At 37.2% G+C, this 18,320-nt stretch overlaps 1 protein-coding gene and 1 non-coding gene across 2 annotated transcripts in view; one reads left to right on the top strand and one right to left on the bottom strand.

Annotated features, from left to right (window-relative positions):
* Positions 1 to 18,320, top strand: part of Eip78C (Ecdysone-induced protein 78C) — a 310,196-nt gene that overhangs the window by 282,575 nt on the left and 9,301 nt on the right. The window contains exons 3-9 of the mRNA XM_074120117.1: positions 7,538 to 7,662; positions 11,849 to 11,990; positions 13,198 to 13,424; positions 13,524 to 13,668; positions 14,325 to 14,482; positions 17,229 to 17,408; positions 17,502 to 17,704. Of these exons, the coding sequence (XP_073976218.1) occupies positions 7,538 to 7,662; positions 11,849 to 11,990; positions 13,198 to 13,424; positions 13,524 to 13,668; positions 14,325 to 14,482; positions 17,229 to 17,408; positions 17,502 to 17,687 (1,163 nt within the window). The 3' untranslated portion in view covers positions 17,688 to 17,704. The remainder of the gene's footprint in view (positions 1 to 7,537; positions 7,663 to 11,848; positions 11,991 to 13,197; positions 13,425 to 13,523; positions 13,669 to 14,324; positions 14,483 to 17,228; positions 17,409 to 17,501; positions 17,705 to 18,320) is intronic.
* TRNAM-CAU (transfer RNA methionine (anticodon CAU)) lies at positions 9,967 to 10,039 on the bottom strand. Its single transcript has one exon. It is a non-coding gene; the product is annotated as a tRNA-Met (tRNA).

The raw sequence follows: 18,320 nt of genomic DNA, 5'->3' as shown, positions 1-18,320 counted from the left end.
TGCCTGTAACTCAGTTAAAGCCGAATCTATTTCTCTGGCAGTAAGGGACAATTGGCAGGAAAGTGCATGTCTATGCATCTCTAATTGTGGAGGCCATTTCGAGCATGATCTGCAATATTAATGAGGAGTAAAATTTATGATAAAATAGTACTTTTCTTCTTATTCAATCAAAAAACCGTTAAAATATTATCATTTTGAAATTTCTTATAAGAATCATGTTTTCATTCATAACTTCTAAAATATCGCTCACAGAAAAAAACCGTTCCAGTAAATTTTTCTTTAAAAAAATAGAGGAATCTATTTCTGAAATAAAAACCGCACCTTCCTATTTGAAAAAATGAAGTTGGTGCCTGTACCTCGCTTCTGGAAGCACCGAAAAAAATTTACAAAGTATATTTGGATTTCTATCAAAAAACTAAGGGAACACGTATTTTTTAGTTTTTTTCTAGCTATCTTAGTTTCCGAGAAAAAGTCGTTATCCATATAGCTTGGGACACCCTGTATATACATAACATATAAATAAAACAATAAATAATCGTATTCTTGATATTACGTATTGTAACTTTAAATTAACAGCAAAACAATCTGAATATGGGTATCGAATCATTCGATATTACATTGGTATCGAAAAAATACTGCAGTATCGAATGAGTACTTAATTCTTGTCAATTTATATGTTATTCAGTTTTATTATAATAATTTTTATAATTAAGTTGTAGGAATCATTTACTATATAATTTTTTTCTCATTAATTATATATCTGTATAATTTTTATATCTTTCGCGTACTCCAGGTTGGGAACCGCTGCTATAACCAATACGAAGTTTACAGAATATAGCCTAGAAGTTATTGTTGTTAGATAATTTAGGAATTCCTTCAAAAATTACCATCTTTTGTCCATTTTCTACGGTTAATATTGCAAATAAATTTGTTTTATAAACGTAAATGACGTTTAAATAAATGTTTTTATTATGTATTTATCATAGTGTTGTTCAAGAGCTGTGAGCTATAAGGCTATAAGGTTCGAGCCTAGAGCGCTCGAGCTCTCAGGGCTCCAGTGGGTGGCTCGAGTCAGAGAGCTCGAGCTGAAGCCTCGCAGATAGCTCGGTAAGGCTACAAGGCTCGGCTCAAAAGGCTCGAGCTTTTTTTGTTTTTTATATGAAGCATTTTATTTGTACTAATTAAAAAAAAAAATCATTTCTTAAAATAAAATCAAGTTATAGCAGCAGCTAATGAATTTTTCAAACATATTTTTTTGTAGTATAAATGAATACAATAATTTTTTTAAATGTCCATTGTTCATTGATTACTCCGTCATTCCTTAAGAATTTAAAAAGGCTTGCACTTTTGTGAGAGCCTTCAATTCCAGGTTTGTGAGCCTCCAACTGTAGCTTCAGGGCTTCAGCTTCGAGGGCTATAAGGCTCGAGCTCTGAAGGCTCGACTCGGTTGAGCCTTCAGAGCTCGAACCTCAACTGAACAGCACTATTTTATTAAGTAACATAATCGTTGATTTTATTTTAGAATTAAAATTCTTTCCCTGTTCTAAAATATACGAGTATATAAGTACATAAGTGATTCTCAACCACTTTTGCTTGCCGCGAAAGTTTTGAAGTGTGCCGCCAAAATTTTAGAAATGCATACAATAAAAATGATATTTATTAAATGTAAGAAGACGATATGAGAGGAGCATTATCATTTTTACGATCAAATATAAACTGTAATTATCAAAAAAACATCAAGCTCAAATATCTCATTAAAAGTATTCTTATTATTAACTTGTAATTAATCCCTTAGTAAACATATACTGTTGTTTTTTGGAGTACATATTATTTTATTTTATATTGAAAATAAACAAACTATTTTACACAGTGTATTATGGGATAAGTAAAATACTTTTTTAAACTAATCTTATTGTTAGTGTACCGCCATATTTTGAAATTGTTAAAAGTGTGCCGCCGCGACAAAAAAAAAAAGTTGAGAATGTATATACGTATTTAAATTATTTTAAAAAAAACTTAAAAATATTAAAAACGTAGAAAGGGTAAAATTTATAAATCCTTAAGCTTAAAAAACAATTAATCAAAAAATAAATTAAAACTTGGCAGGGAATTTTTTTATTACCAAGTTAAAGTTGGTAACATTGTAACCAAGTACAACAACCTGTAAATGACGTAGGTGTTTTTTTTATAGTTTTTTTCTTTCTCCTCTCACTCATTCTCTCTCTCTCTGCTCTAACAATTAAATGCTAGTTGAATAGTGAACAAATAGTAACGTTAGATTCACAGAAGTAATTTAGTTGGAACGTAAATCAGTACACGTAGATAAAACAAAGTTGTAATTCTAGTTTTATAAAAGTTTACGGACACACACTTGTTTGTACATGCTGGGTAAATACAGTATCTTGTCACATTAATAATAGAATTATAACCTATAAAAAAATTGGTTTAACCACTCAAACAACTGTTTTTTAAGACAGTGATGGACAGTGTTGTCAATACGTCTTTAAATTTGCTATCATATGGAGGCAATCCAAAAAACCTAATGATAACAAAATCGGGGGATACAGTTTGGCATTATAGTTTCGAATCTATCGTCTACATCCAAAATTAAATTAGACCACTGGATAGCTAAAGGATCAAAGAATTCATTACGATAGATTAGATTAGACTAGGGCGGCCTCAAGGCCTACGCCACTGCGACCCCTTTGGATCTATTGTGGCTCCCCTAACTCTAAAGCTCATCCTCCAGACCTGTCCTTTTAATCAGACTCTTTATGCTGGAGAGTGACTCTTGGGTAAAGCTCACAGGCCTTGGTTTTTCGCTCCCCGAGAAGTAACATCCTTAGACATACGAGCCCTTCGCACTGACACAACACGTGCAGTGCCGTTTCCTCCTCTTCCTGACAGAACCTACAGAGGCTATTCATTACGATAAGCGAGGACTGTGACGCATCACGCGCGGTGGAGGGGGAAGAGCCGCCATTTTGGGAACATTTTGCTGCGTATCGAGCTTTGCAATTAGTATATAACTTTTGACTCGGAGGAAGCTACGATGTTCGTTTAAGTTTTAATCGTCAGCTGTCGTCACAATCTATCGATTGTATATAAAAAAAAATAGTGTAAAATATTGACAGTGAATATAATAAGGTGTTAGAATAAAGAAAATATTATCAAAAATATATAATGTTTGCCTATACGCGTCGAAAAGCCAAAACCAAATACAGAGATCGGTATACGGTTGGAAATGACTTCTCAAGAACAATCGAATGGTAATAATAAAACACCATATGACCGAGTCAAGCTGTGCCGGGAACGTAAAAGAATGAATGCGGCCGAGCGGATCAACAACGACGGTGTCAGTACATCTGCAGCTGGGGCGTTTGAAATTATGCAAGTGGATGATGAAATCGCTTCTACATCGACAACGGACTGTATAGGCATAGATTGTGTTCGATCGTCGATTTGTTTCCTTGATTTCATCCTAAATACATGAATAAAAATATTTTATATAAAAAATATAACCCGTTACGTAAAGGTATTCACGTACAACACACGGCCGTGTCCATGACACAGCCTCAGTATTTTTTTTTTTTTTAAACCTAAACTCATTTTTTTACGATCTTACAGAACCGGTACTTCCGGAGAATAGCCAATAATACAAATTTTGGTTTTGAAAGATCGGTAATACTAAAGTGAAAACGGAGATTAAATTAATTATACAGGAACTTCAGCTAATACAGTTGTTACAAACAAAAATAAAATCAATATTAAATAAACTAACAGACAGACAGACAGCAAAAAAAAAAGAAATATGAAAGATCTATTATTTTGAAAAAGGAAACTAAATCCCCCCCCCCCCCAGTAAGGCTGCATCTTTGTGTCAGGGCCACCGGGGGCCCGGAAAGTAAACCACTGAGAGTGTAGGACTGGCCGCCTCTTTATCAAGGCACCACCACCACCACCTTGAATACCTTACCCAGGGGTTCTGTTGGCAAGCCTGGCCTGGGTGAGCAGTTCTCTCTGCACTCGGTAAGCATAAATCCAACCTGCTCTGGGTAGTTACACCTCCTACTCCTCCTTGTCGCGTACACCACCCAATCTAATGGAATCTATTTGACCCAGTTTTCCACCAGCTGTAACACACCCACTTCTTTGCCCGGACTACGCGCGCGCTACACGTCTTTCCTCTTTAGTTATGACGTCACCACTATTAGTAAATATTTTTCAACTTGTGAGTATGTTTTTTTTTATGTATAAATAGTTTTCATTGCGTAAGGTTACTCGTCAAAATAATCTACCGTTTTATTATTCTCTTGTTAAGAGTTAATAATTCTCGATGTCGAGTAAACACCGGAAATATTTCGTTGACCACAAATTGGTCACCACATCCGTCTGTCTGCCAGTAAATGTGCACTTCCTTTCAGTCTACTAGCAACAGGATATACGTATTGTAATCGTGCCCAAGCCTTTCAAAGTCTGTATTTGGGACCGAAAGACTTGGAATTGTGGGGGATTCGATGTGGTACACGGATGACTCCAAGACACGGAAGGGTGTGGGAAGCCGAAATGTAGCTTTTCGGTTAGCCTAGGAAAACTAGGCTACGATCTTTCAGGCTGAGCTAGCTGCAATTAGGTTCTGTGCTGTCGAGATTAACGGGCGAGGAATTATTAATACTAAATGTTGTAAGGCTGCTCTACGAGCTATTAGTTCTTCCTACCAGGTCAATTCAAGGCTGGTTCAGGGACTGTATGGGTGCCCTGTAGGAAATTAGTGACCAAAATAAGGTGTCTTTCTGGTTTGGGTTACCTGGTCATTCAGGACTTGAGGGAAACAAAGTGGCAGATTTTGTTGGCCCGGGAAGGCTCTGCGGGACACTTTGTTGGCCCGAAGCCTTGTTTTGGGGTCTCCAAGGGTCTTAAGACTGTGGCCATTAAACTATGGATGCAGAGTAGGTCTCAAGAGTGGTGGCTTACCACCACTGGGCAGAGACAGGCGAAGGAGTTCTTAACGGGCTATTCGCCAAAGCTGACTGCAGAATTAATCCGTGAAGGCCGTGGGGAGCCCATAAGGATAATTGTAGTAGACCTATTGACCGGGCCACTGCAGGCTTAGAAAACATATGCATCTCATAGTCCTGACAGATGAGGCGCAGCCTTTTGTAGGTTCTGACAGGAGGAGGAAGAGGAGAAAACGGCACTGCATGCGTTGTGTCAGTGTGAAGGGGCTTGTCTGGGCTAAGGATGATACTTCTCGGGGGAGGAAAAAACCAAGACCTGAGGAGCTTTGCCCGGGGAGTCGCTCTCCAGAATTAGGAGTTAGATCCAAAGGGGTCGCCGTGGCGTAGGCCTTGAGGCTGCCCTAGTTGAAACTAATCTAATCTAATTGTAATCATGCGGAAAATCTGAAGGAACAAAAAAATGAAAACTTCGTGCAGTTAAGTGTTACTTCCGGTTATGGATTTCCTCATCGCCCACAGATCTCCGGAAGGTCTAAATATGAAGTTTCAGCTCAGTGTGGTTTCCTTTTTAAAAAAGAGTGAACCTCTCAAAACGTACATTATTTCCGGTAAAACACACTCGAAATAGAAAATTTGTTATGATCACAATAATTTCCCCTTTTACTTTGTAAGAGGACATATCTATTACACTCGTTAAACCTAAAAGCTCCCCTTCCCCAAAAACAAAAATTGTAGGGGGCCGCTGCTGGTGGCTTAAATACAATGAACGCTTTTATTTTTAACATAAACATCGCGGTTCAGCATTGCGGTAAACCTCTACCACCCCCCACCGTGGATAATGAGCGATAAAACTCAGCGAAATAAAAGAGAGAGAAAAAGTAATTAATAAAAGAGAAAAATTAATTACAGATATTGAAATTAATTTTAAAAAAACAACGTTAATTTCAAGTATCGTCTGATAAGACCCCCCCTGTGTTTGATTACTGCAATAATTAGTCGGTGGTATTTTCAAAGTCTGATCATGTCGCTGTGAGGAGGTGGAGGATCATCATTAACTTTTGAATGTATTTCCTGTGTTGACCACATAACTTTGTCTTGGTTATTTCTATTCAATTCCATGTTATTATAAATTCTGTTTTATGGGTTAATTAATAAAGTTGATATTTGTTATTTTTAGTAAAAAAAAATGTATTAAAAGTATCACTTCCGTTTAATCAATTTTTTTTTTTTTTTAATTCTAGTACTTTACTTACAAAAATTAAATATGATAATTCCGTACATTACACTTTGTAGGACTTTAGAGGAAAAAGAGGAGGCTGAGGTAGTACACAGCCTTTGGCGAATTTCATGTTGTTTCCACTAGTAGAGTACGTAATGCAAAATTAAGAATCTTAAAAAAAAAAAAAAAATTCGCTGTAAGTTAGACACCATCGAACATCTCTGGATTAAAAAACGCTATCATTTACGGTGCGAAGACCGTATTGCGCAGGAAGCATCAGGAACATAAAAGAATCATCCTTACAGCCTGAACAGATAGAGCTACACCACTTCTACAAGTCCTTAAAATACTAGATTAAAATCTGATGATTATAAATCAACAAGGAGATTTAAATACCAGGAACCTAAAATGGATAGGGTGAGGTGAAGTTGTTCACAAGGATATTAGCTACAAAATGAAATCTCGTTTTATCCCTTTGTAGTAGTGAAAAGGGTGATTCCTAAGGGTAAGAACGATGGAAAGGATTTTTCCAGTTTGAACTGTAGTTGACAAAACAGAGTGCTGCGTCGGGGTGTCGAGGGGGGAATCATGCCCGAGGTGATGTCGACGTCAGACCAAAGAAATGGCTAACTTTACTGACGAGCTACCAGAATTTCTAACAAAGCAAGAACAGAATGAGAAAGTGGGCAAGGGAGAGAGGGGGTGATAAGGCTTTTTCTTTAAAAACAAAAAACAAAAAATAATAAGTACAAAACCAGACAATAAAAGTAAAAGAAAGATGGCGGTTGCATGACAGGATGCAAAGAACAATTGCTAAAAGAGAAGTCTGGTGTGAACACGCATGCAGTTCTCAAGATTGAGGACCCTTCTGAGAGGGAGGTTAGCTGGATATCATCTCTTTTTGGAGTACAACTACAGAAAGGCGCCACGGTAGCCGAGCGGTTAAGAGACTAGACCCGCAATGCTAAGATGTATTATTGGTTTAGTGGGTTCGATTCCCCAAGTCTAAGCTTTGGATTTTATTTAATGGTTAATATGAGAGAATTTATAGTAAAATATGTTAGGCGGTTAAGAGAGACTAGACCCGCAATGCTAAGATGTTTTGTTGGTTTAGTGGGTTCGATTCCCAGTGTCTAGGCCTTGGATTTTAATAATTTAATGGTTAATATGAGAAATTTATAGTACAGTATGTTAGGCGGTTAGGAATCATGCTATTCGGAAAAGCCATCTAAACCGAATCGGTTTTTTCCAGTTTTGAACCAATTTTAATGGTTCCTTTGAAAAAATATGGATCTTTAAATATTTAAGTTTTTCTTTTGCAAAATATATTCTTATAGTAAATGGATTTCTGTGTTTACAGATCAACAATTTGCGGCCGCCGATTCGAACAGCTCCACTCCTACCAAGTCTTTCGTACCCTGTAAAGTTTGCGGCGACAAGGCATCCGGTTATCACTATGGTGTAACGTCGTGTGAAGGCTGCAAGGTAGGTTTCTAGTTCTAGTAGACGTTGAAATTTATTTTATAATATTTGTCACGTTGTGGTATTGTAAAAAACTGAGAGTGTGCGGACGAATTTCTTCAACGTCTACAATAAAGTTGATGATTCCGTCCTTACCATACGATGATGACTGTATAACAAGGAGTATGCGCGTCTTATATGCATGTCCTAACCAGCATGATCACTTACGAGATTAGCGACTGTGTCCTGTTGGCCACACAAGAAAGGACAGGAAGTCGCGTTTCAAGTTACCACTCTAGCTGGCAGTGGGATTGACCATTTCTGAGTTTGTTTTGTTACTGTAGCTGATGTTAAAAGTTTTAGCGGACCGAAAGTTGCTGTTTTCTCAAAAATAGATCCAACGATTTTCCTATACGATTTTTCCAACCTGTTTCCTCTCACCTTTATTTGATTTTTTAAAGTATTACTTTCCTCCCCCTTCAAAGAAAAAAACCTCAATAGTTTTAGCACAGTGAAAGTCGAGAAATATTGTTTTCGTATATTAAAGGTTCTTCAAACAGCTGATTGGTGATAGAAGTATCTCACAATGTTTCCTCAATGGAAGATCAGTTAAGATAATTAGATCCGGTAGGCGCCACGATAGCCGAGCGGTTAGAGACTAGACCCGCAATGCTAAGATGTATTGTTGGTTTAGTGGGTTCGATTCCCCCGGTCTCTAGGCCTTGGATTTTATTTAATGGTTAATTTGAGAAATTTACAGTAAAGTATGTTAGGCGGTTAAGAGACTAGACCCGCAAAGCTAAGATGTATTGTTGGTTTAGTGGGTTCAATTCCCTGTGTCTAGGCCTTGGATTTTATTTAATGGTTACTATGAGAAATTTACAGTAAAGTATGTTAGGCGGTTAAGAGACTAGACCCGCAATGCTAAGATGTATTGTTGGTTTAGTGGGTTCGATTCCCGGTCTCTAGGCCTTGGATTTTATTTAATGGCTAATTTGAGAAATTTACAGTAAAGTATGTTTGCTAGTCGCCTCCGTCCACGACACCTTATCGGTTGTTGGACGTTAAGCCCCGCCTGAAAAAATAGGCGATTACTTTACTTTACTTTTTTTAATTGGTTCCGGTTTCGAGAAATCCCTCCTCCCAATCAATTCAGTAAAATGGCTCTTCTTATTGGCTGATTTTTCTCGAAAATATTATATCTTGGCTTAGTGGCACCTAAAAACCAATTGTCAAATTTTATAACCATTTCCCAAATAAATGAGAAAACCATTTTTTTTTTCTCACTCTACAGACAACTTGCAAGTAAAGTAATCGCCTAGTTTTTCAGGCGGGGCTTATCGTCCAACTACCACAAGTAGGTGTTGTGGACGGGGGCGGAAGCACATACTTTACTATAAACAATGTTTGCAAACAAATAAAAAGTCATACACTGGATTCGCAACTAGGGATCTCTCACTTACAAAGCCACGCTCTTGACCACTAGACCAACACCCGCCCCAACTTGCAAGTATTTCTGAACAAAAAAAAAAAAAAAATCGAAAATCTGCACGATTACGATACATTTTCTTGTGAGGCTTATTGAAATAGTGAAAATTGTATTATAAACGGGACGCAATATAACTATTATCCCTAACATTTCCATCAGATCTTGGACCCCTTGGGGTCCCTAGCGGGGAAGAGCTACAGCAATCCTTTTTCTTCCCCACCGCCAATACCCACTTATCTTCATAACGTGTACGTGGTAAACATTGCACGTGTGTGAAATGGGGCTGGCAAATCGCTCTTATTGGTCCAAGTATTTCACCAAAGAAGGAAACCTCCGGAAAACCCTCCATGATAAATTATGCACAGCTTGGCTTTTTCCAACGCGCATGTAAATGCGTTTTTCTCCACTAGTTTTTTCACCCATTCTGTTACGTCAATACCGGATGTAGTGCTTTTTGAGAGTCAAGGAACACAAAACAAAAACAAAAAACTGGTGCGAAAACTCACTCGACTTCCTGTAACTACAATTTTGCAAACTTCGAACTTCAAGCATGGAATTTACAAACTTATTTAATTCTTAATCGATCGATTTTTACTTCTAATACTCGTGAGTTGGAAGAATATTAATTGAGTCAGAACATTGATAACAATAATAGCAAGCGAAAGTCGTGAGAGTTGTATTCACACCAGATTTTTTTGAAAAACTGTTTTAAATTTTAAATAAATTAAAAATAAAAACGATTTGGAATTTAAAATTTAAAGAAAATTGTTTTGTAAAATGTATGCCAATTCACAATTAAAAAAAAAAAAAAAAAGATTTTTTTATGGGTAAAAAAATAATGCCCCGGGTGAGGATCGAACTCACGACCTTAAGATTATGAGACTTACGCGCTGCCTACTGCGCTACCGAGGCTCTTGTATAGTAGGTGTATTGAAACTCGTACATATTGTGTTCAGACAGGAAGTGTTCTGTGTTCATCTTTATTTATTTAATGGCATCAAAATTAATAAAAATGGTTCTTTTACTAATTAAAAATTACTTATTTTTCTTCATTGATAGCTGGTATGGGGCTACGCCTCATTATGCCCCCTTTGGAGCATGGTTTGTTTTTTTAAACTTCTTTAATTATCGAATTATCGACTTGCAGTAATTTTTCGATCTTTCGATTATGCAGAACCTCCTCTTACAAACCAATTTCTTGAACATTAAATTGAAAATAAAGGCGATGTGCTGTAAAATTAAAAAAAATCTGGTGAACATACTGTCACGACTTTATGCTCCAGTACTCTAGATTTTAACATAATGTAATTACCTCTAACACTGAACATATTTAAAAATTATATTACTAAAATTTTCCAGTTCTTAAAACTGTGCATTTACACCGAAATGACACGTTAAAATTACAAAAAGTTGACTAACATATGCTAAATTTAAAGAAATTGTTGGAGCTTTTTAGCGACAGAATCTATAGATTTAATGATTCTGTTTACTGTTTAGGGAATTTTCTTCCTAAGGAATGTATTGTTACGTACTGCGGAAGTCGTAGAAGAAGTATAATGTATGTGTATTTCCTGTGATTCTAAATCTTTAAAGTATCCTTTTGCTTGCTACGCTTCTTAAATCAATTTTTTAAGGAAAGATTAAGAAATTCTCACTTCTAAACATGGCATTTTCTCAAGACATAGTGAAATTTTGATCAACTAATTTGACCTTCAATAATTATTATATAAATGATGCCGTACTTTATCCTCAATCAGCACTTTAGAGGCCTCCCACTCACTTTCAGTAAAAAAAAAATCAAGAGTGAGTACTACTTCCGATGTCGCGGAACGCACAAGTCACGGCTCCGGAAGTAATGTGAAATAACAGCAGAACAGCACCATAACTAAATCGGACATTGGACCATCTCATTAGCCAAAAGCAGGTCCATAATTCCCGCAGAAATACTGGGCAGTTTGTTGGTTTAAATTTACTTGTTCTTTATTTGAAATATTCTATAGGGAGTGCCTATAAAGACCGCCATTTCTACTAACTGATTGTAACGTATGTAACCTCAATTTTTGCTAATGATACTTTAAAATAGTTTGTTTTATAGTCCGGCCCTCCAACGGTCTGAGGGACAGTGAACTGGCTGGCCCCCTGTGTAAAAAGCAGTTTGGGGACCCCTGTGCTAGAGGATGCTGTGATTGGTGAAACGACCAGTAATTATCCCGGAAGGTTCCCTCCACCACCCCCTTTAGTACTGTACATCCCTAACAGGAAGAAACAAGAACGAGTCAGTTGTGGCGGGAATACAAAGACAAAATGGGTGAACATTTTGGACCGAAAAGCTGGTGAAATCTCTTTCAGTTTTGTTTTTACTCCTACAGTCTTTCGCATTCACCGATTCAGAGGGTAGATTCTGTTGGAAATATTATTAATAGTTCCCAGTGGTACAACTGAGAGAAGAAGTATGCGATCTCAGCTGCTCCGTTGGCCATAAACTTGCCCCTTTGACACTTCCGGATTCCTTATTGTTGGCGGTAATGTAGAAGAATACAACGAATCAGGTGGAAAGGTTGTAGGAAATGTACAAGTTAGAATATTGGGAATTATATTTAGAAAAGGAAGTCATGTGAGTGTTCGCCGGATATATATTTTTTTTAAATATTAATATAGTAATAAAAGACCTGATATAATTGATAAGTGATAAATGATATGTTTCTAAAATATTGTTTTCAGGGTTTTTTTAGAAGAAGTATACAAAAGCAAATCGAATACAGATGCCTACGAGATGGCAAGTGTCTAGTGATCAGGCTGAACAGAAATCGATGTCAGTACTGCAGATTCAAGAAATGCCTAGCTGTCGGAATGTCCAGGGATTGTAAGTAGACTTTTTTTTTAGTGTGGGAGGGGTTCTTTCTTAAAAAAAGGTGAGGATGAAGAGATGAAAGTTTTAAAATTTTGAATGGGTGTTGGTTTAATTAGTAATAGATACGAGGTGTGGCTATTAAATAAAGAGACTGATGCTGCTACAGAAGAACCTATGCATGTGCCAATGTGCGTCTCACGTGTTTGTAGAGAAATCTGTCTGACCGGAACCGTCCGTTTGTGTAAGAGGTGTTTAGTTTCGTTTTGCCGAAAACATGATGCTACACATGTAGTAGAGCAACGAATTGTCATGAAATTTCACATGAAACTGGGTAAAACCGCTACTGAAACTTATCTTTTAATAAAAGAAGTTTATGGTGATGAATGTTAATCACGTGCGCGAGTTTTTGAGTGGTTCAAGCGTTTCCAAGATGGCCGAGAAGACGTCAGAGATGATGACCCGGGCGGGTCGCCCTTCCACGTCCAAAACGGATGAAAATATCGGATTATAATTAATCAACATTACTACCGCGTGAGGTGCTTGCTCAACTCCGTGAAAGAGTAAGGAAAAAAAACGACCCAATTTGTGGAAGAACAAGTCACGGGGGTTCTCCATCAAGGACAACCGGTGCCGGCTCACACTGCATTGTCTGTCAAGACGACGTTTCTAGCCAAGTACAACATCCCAGTTTTAGGCCATCCGCCTTATTCGCCTGACCTGGCGGCCCCATGTGACTTTAGATCTGTTCCCCAAAGTCAAATCTGCAATTCAAGGAACAGGATTTCAGTCCGCTGTGAAGCTGTGAAAGAAAAAGCGGCAAGCGTCATGCAGGAGCTCACAGAAAAAGACTTCCAGCACTGTTTCGAACAATGGTAAATTCGTATGGAGCGTTGTAGGGATAGGGGAGGGGTTTATATTGAAAGTGGTAATAACTAAATATGTATGAATTTAAAATAAAATGTTTTATAGCAATAGTCTCGTTATTTAATAGCCACACCTCGTATACAGCATATTAGCGGGAAGTTGAGAAATTTAAAAAGAATATACTGAACATTGGCGGGAAACAGTTTAAAACTTCAACGGTAATTGTACTGTACTGCGCATGCACCAACAGGCCACACCTCCGGGCACCTATTCTTGACATTAGCCAAAAAACTTGAAAATGTACTTTCTTTTAAATATAAATTAATGCTTGATTTTCTCCTCTTTTTTCTTTTAGCTGTCCGGTATGGACGTGTGCCAAAGAGATCTCGAGAAAGAAGTAGCGGAGAAGAACGAGTGTCTACTAGTGATAATAGTTCTTCAGCGGCTACACCGCCCGATCCGGAGACGGCGTTGTCACCGGTTTACGATCTAATTGTGTCCGTATCTCAGGCACACATAGCCAATTCTGATTATTCAGAGGAAAATACTAGAACGTTGGTCAGGAAGCCGTTACCTTCACCTGTTAGTTTTGATTTAGTTACAAGAATTTTGTTTTAAAGTTAAAAGATCCTCTCTTTGTTTTATTTTATTTTGTTTGTAACAATAAATTATTTGTTATAGCCATCACCGGTATGTGCTGGACCTGAAGTTGCATCTTCAACGGCCGAAAGTCTCGAACAGCAAAGGATATGGCTATGGCAACAATTCGCTACCCATGTTACACCCAGTGTCCAGAGGGTAGTGGAATTTGCCAAGCGAGTACCAGGTTTGTAGTATTTGTACTCTTAAGTATGTTAGGCAGTTAAGAGACTAGACCCGCAATGCTAAGATGTATTGTTGGTTTAGTGGGTTCGATTCCCCGGTGTCTAAGCCTTGGATTTTATTTAATGGTTAATATGAGAAATTTATAGTAAAGTATGTTAGGCGGTTAAGAGACTAGACCCGCAATGCTAAGATGTATTGTTGGTTTAGTGGGTTCGATTCCCCTGGTCTAGGCCTTGGATTTTATTTAATGGTTAATATGAGAAATTTATAGTAAAGTATGTTAGGCGGTTAAGAGACTAGACCCGCAATGCTAAGATGTATTGTTGGTTTAGTGGGTTCGACTCCCCTGGTCCAGGCCTTGGATTTTATTTAATGGTTAATATGAAAAATTTATAGTAAAGTATGTTTGCTAGTCGCCTCCGTCCACGACACCTAATTGGTAGTTGGACGTTAGCCTGAAAAAATAAGCGATTACTTTACTTTACTTGACTGATAAACCTTCAACAATTTCTTTGGATTGTAGAAAAAGAAATAAACTTCTAGTAGGTGCAAATACAGACATCTTCAGACTTCTACGTGAAGATAACCTCCCATATTGAAGTTATTAGAGATATCTGTGTTTACCCATCCACAATTAATTTCTTTTTTCTTTTAAAGGTTTCTGCGAATTGAGCCAGGATGATCAGCTGATACTAATCAAAGTCGGTTTCTTTGAACTGTGGTTGTCGCATGCTTCTCGCCTAACCACCGACACGACCCTCACCTTCTCGGATGGTACATTTGTCACCAGGCAACAAATGGAGCTTATGTATAGTGTAAGTTAATGTTTTTAAACTTAAAAATATAAAAATCACATTGTTGATTTCGCATTAAATCATTGTTTAGCGATTACTATTATTAGGCCTTGGACACACAGAAAGCGGTCTGTCGCGGCGGGTAACGATCTCCAACCGAGGAGGTCAGGCGGTCTAGTTGTATTGCACAATGTTGCATCATCTTTATCAAACAGAACGCGGTCTTACCGCCGCGGGCTAGGACGACAAGCGATCTGTCTGGTAGTACAATATTACAGATTTCATCGAGACTGCCTCGATGAAAAAAATGAGTGAAGAAATTGAAATTTCTATAGAAAATGTACGCAAATACAGATATTTGTTAGATAATTCACGCGGACATTATAAAAATGTTTTAAAGAAAATCTATCCTCATGTGACTCCAGTTCAATACATAAGCGGTGGTATTCCCCTAACTGTTCTCTCTTCTTATTGATTTCATGCACCCAACTTCGTCTTTACTTCTTTTTGCTTTGCAAAGCTAATAGCAGAAGGAGGTGTTCTTCGTCCGAGCTCATACTTCTCAAGAAGAAAGGAAAAACACTGTTTAATTTTTAGATCATTGAATGAAAGTGAAAGAGCACCATTTTATGTTCTGGATAACTGTGCGTTTATTGGTGAGGGAGTGGCTTACGGTGTCACTACGTCATCAGCTAGAGTCCGCCCACATCTCACATCCCGTTCGCCAATGAGATTAGCGAATCGTTTTTGGTAATTATTTCTAGGAAAAACACTATTTAAATTTTTTTTACTAATTTTTCCCCTATAGGTATTTGATAAAATAACGAATAATGCAATAAAAATTGATATCGTAAAAATGTCCAAAATAAACATGTTTTGAACATTATATTTCCGGTTTCATACTTCTAATGTAATGTAGAATCAAAAAAGTTAACGAAATATTTTCCTGATGTAAAAGAAAGTAAAATCTAGATCATTGAATGAAAGTGAAAGAGCACCATTTTATGTACTGGATAACTGTGTTTTTATTGGTGAGGGAGTGGCTTACGGTGTCACTACGTCATCAGCTAGAGTCCGCCCACATCTCACGTCCCGTTCGCCAATGAGATTAGCGAATCGTTTTTGGTAATTATTTCTGGGAAAAACACTATTTAAATTTTTTTTACTAATTTTTCCCCCATAGGTATTTGATAAATTAACGAATAATGCAATAAAAATTGATATCGTAAAAATGTCCAAAATAAACATGTTTTGAACATTATATTTCCGGTTTCATACTTCTAATGTAATGTAGAATCAAAAAAGTTAACGAAATATTTTCCTGATGTAAAAGAAAGAAAAATCTAGATCACTGAATGAAAGTGAAAGAGCACCATTTTATGTACTGGATAACTGTGCTTTTATTGGTGAGGGAGTGGCTTACGGTGTCACTACGTCATCAGCTAGAGTCCGCCCACATCTCACATCCCGTTCGCCAATGAGATTAGCGAATCGTTTTTGGTAATTATTTCTGGGAAAAACACTATTTAAATTTTTTTTACTAATTTTTCCCCCATAGGTATTTGATAAATTAACGAATAATGCAATAAAAATTGATATCGTAAAAATGTCCAAAATAAACATGTTTTGAACATTATATTTCCGGTTTCATACTTCTAATGTAATGTAGAATCAAAAAAGCTAACAAAATATTTTCCTGAGGTAAAAGAAAGTAAAATCTAGATCAATGAATGGAAGTGAAAGAGCACCATTTTATGTACTGGATAACTGTGCGTTTATTGGTGAGGGATTGGCTTACAGTGTCACTACGTCATTAGCTACAGTCCGCTAAAGATTCTTATACCTACCTCTAATCGTCTTCATAGTGCGTACCCCGACTAGACACTGATAGTTTCATTCTTATTATTACACTTATTATGAGCGTGCGTAGGCGAGAGTCAAGGCCGGAAGGGCCTGGGCCTTTAAGAGGGCAAACAAAAGACATCCCGGCAGATGAAGATGGACAAAAATTGATGCTGAAGAGATGAATAAGTAATGTAAAAGATACAGCTAGTTGTGATTGTGTAATAGCTTTAATACAAGAAAACGCACTACTACTCCCCAAAAAGAAAGCTACCAAACTGGACCGCTCTAATAAAAGAATCGCGTCCTGTGTGACGTCCCCATATCGCTGACCACTTTCTGTGTGCCCAAGGCCTTATAGTTTGGAACTTACAATGCCTCTTTACTAATCCATATTCAGCGGAAATTGCTAGCGAAGTCCTTACTTCTTTCCGAAAGAAGTCCTTCCTTTATTGCCTTCTTTAGGCACTTGTGATATGGTTCCAAATCGATAAAACTGGAGTTAAGCCGTCTCATTTATATGTTTTACTAAATTTATTGATCCCATAAAGGTCAATGTCCAGGGTGTACTTTTTTAGTTGTCCCTGTAGGACTGTTCACGTAAAACAACATGCTGCAACAGTCCCAGAGGCACATCTTTTTCTTTGTCTTCAAAAATGTATTCATCATCTTCTTTTATGAAATTATCGACAATTACAAACTGATATTTTTCCAAAGAATTTCTACTGTGTATGCAATTACAGAGAAGACTCCCAGTTAGGAACGCTAGTCATACTGATGACTTTGTGCCAGGCAGAAATCCTGCAAGATCGTGAGTGGCCCAAGAAGGCTTCTCTCATATGCTAGGCGCAGAAAATTGTAGAAAGTTATAGTTGTCAATTTAATGTTTCGATTTATTATTTTAAAAAAAATCTCTTCCTTGCAGATCGAATTCGTACAATCCATGTTTGAATTTACTGCCGGCTTCAACTCATTACTACTTGGTGACATGGAACTAGGGCTGTTCTCAGCGGTAGTACTGCTGTCGCCAGACAGGCCTGGAGTGACAGACGTGAAAGCTGTGGAACAGCATCAGGATAGGCTAGTAGAAGCTTTGAAATTACAGGTTAGCTGTAACCTATGTTCTACATAGTTTTTATACCTGATGACCCAAAATGCTGATCTAGTTTAAAAACCTTAATTAAATATTAATTTTCAGATGAGTAGGAGTACCATAGGTGGAGATAGTCCATCTGTACTTGCCAAACTACCAGAACTGAGGGTGGTAGGTGCTAAACATGCACTAATACTTGACTGGTTCCGGCTTAACTGGGACAAACTGAGGCTACCACCACTATTTGCAGAAATCTTCGACATTCCAAAGTGTGAAGAGGATCTACAATGAAGAGTACTATTTACCAGGTGTTTAAAGAAAAAACATATTCGTCTTTTTCTTTTGATTATTCTACCTTTTTTATTTTTATTTTTTTGGCTTATATGGTGACAGTAAACTTATCCAAAAAATCAATTATTTTCAAGCCTTAGAAAAGAGAATTGTTCTTCATGTTTTGGAAGCTCTTTTTTTACTCAAAAACCCATCAACAATCTGACGTAGAATCGAGTGCAATATATAGGAATATCATTTCCACGAACTGGTGTTGCCTGATTGGCAGATTCCTTAATCCTTCGTCGTATACTTCTGGTAATCACCAGTGGATATTGTAAAGTTTTTCCTCTATCTGAAAAAAACTTCACCTTCAACTAGTGACTGCCACTAGTTATTAATATTTTAAGTGGTTTCGTAAAGAATAAAACTCGCTAAACTTATAGCAAACCTGATTTATTAGCAAATTAACATTATTAACATTTACTAGCAACTATTACTACACACTACATTTACTATTATTCCCTATACAATCACAACAGTTTACTGTTACACACTTACTACGTACACACACACAATAAAAACTATTTAACGACCGACTACTGGTCCGCACTGCACTGAATTGCACTAGACTCCGACTGCACTAGCAAAACT

Source organism: Rhodnius prolixus, unplaced genomic scaffold, assembly GCF_049639745.1.
Source record: "Rhodnius prolixus isolate KJV_2025 unplaced genomic scaffold, Rpr scaffold_2, whole genome shotgun sequence".
In the NCBI taxonomy this organism is placed as follows: domain Eukaryota; kingdom Metazoa; phylum Arthropoda; class Insecta; order Hemiptera; family Reduviidae; genus Rhodnius; species Rhodnius prolixus.
This window is presented reverse-complemented; position numbering and strand designations above follow the sequence as displayed.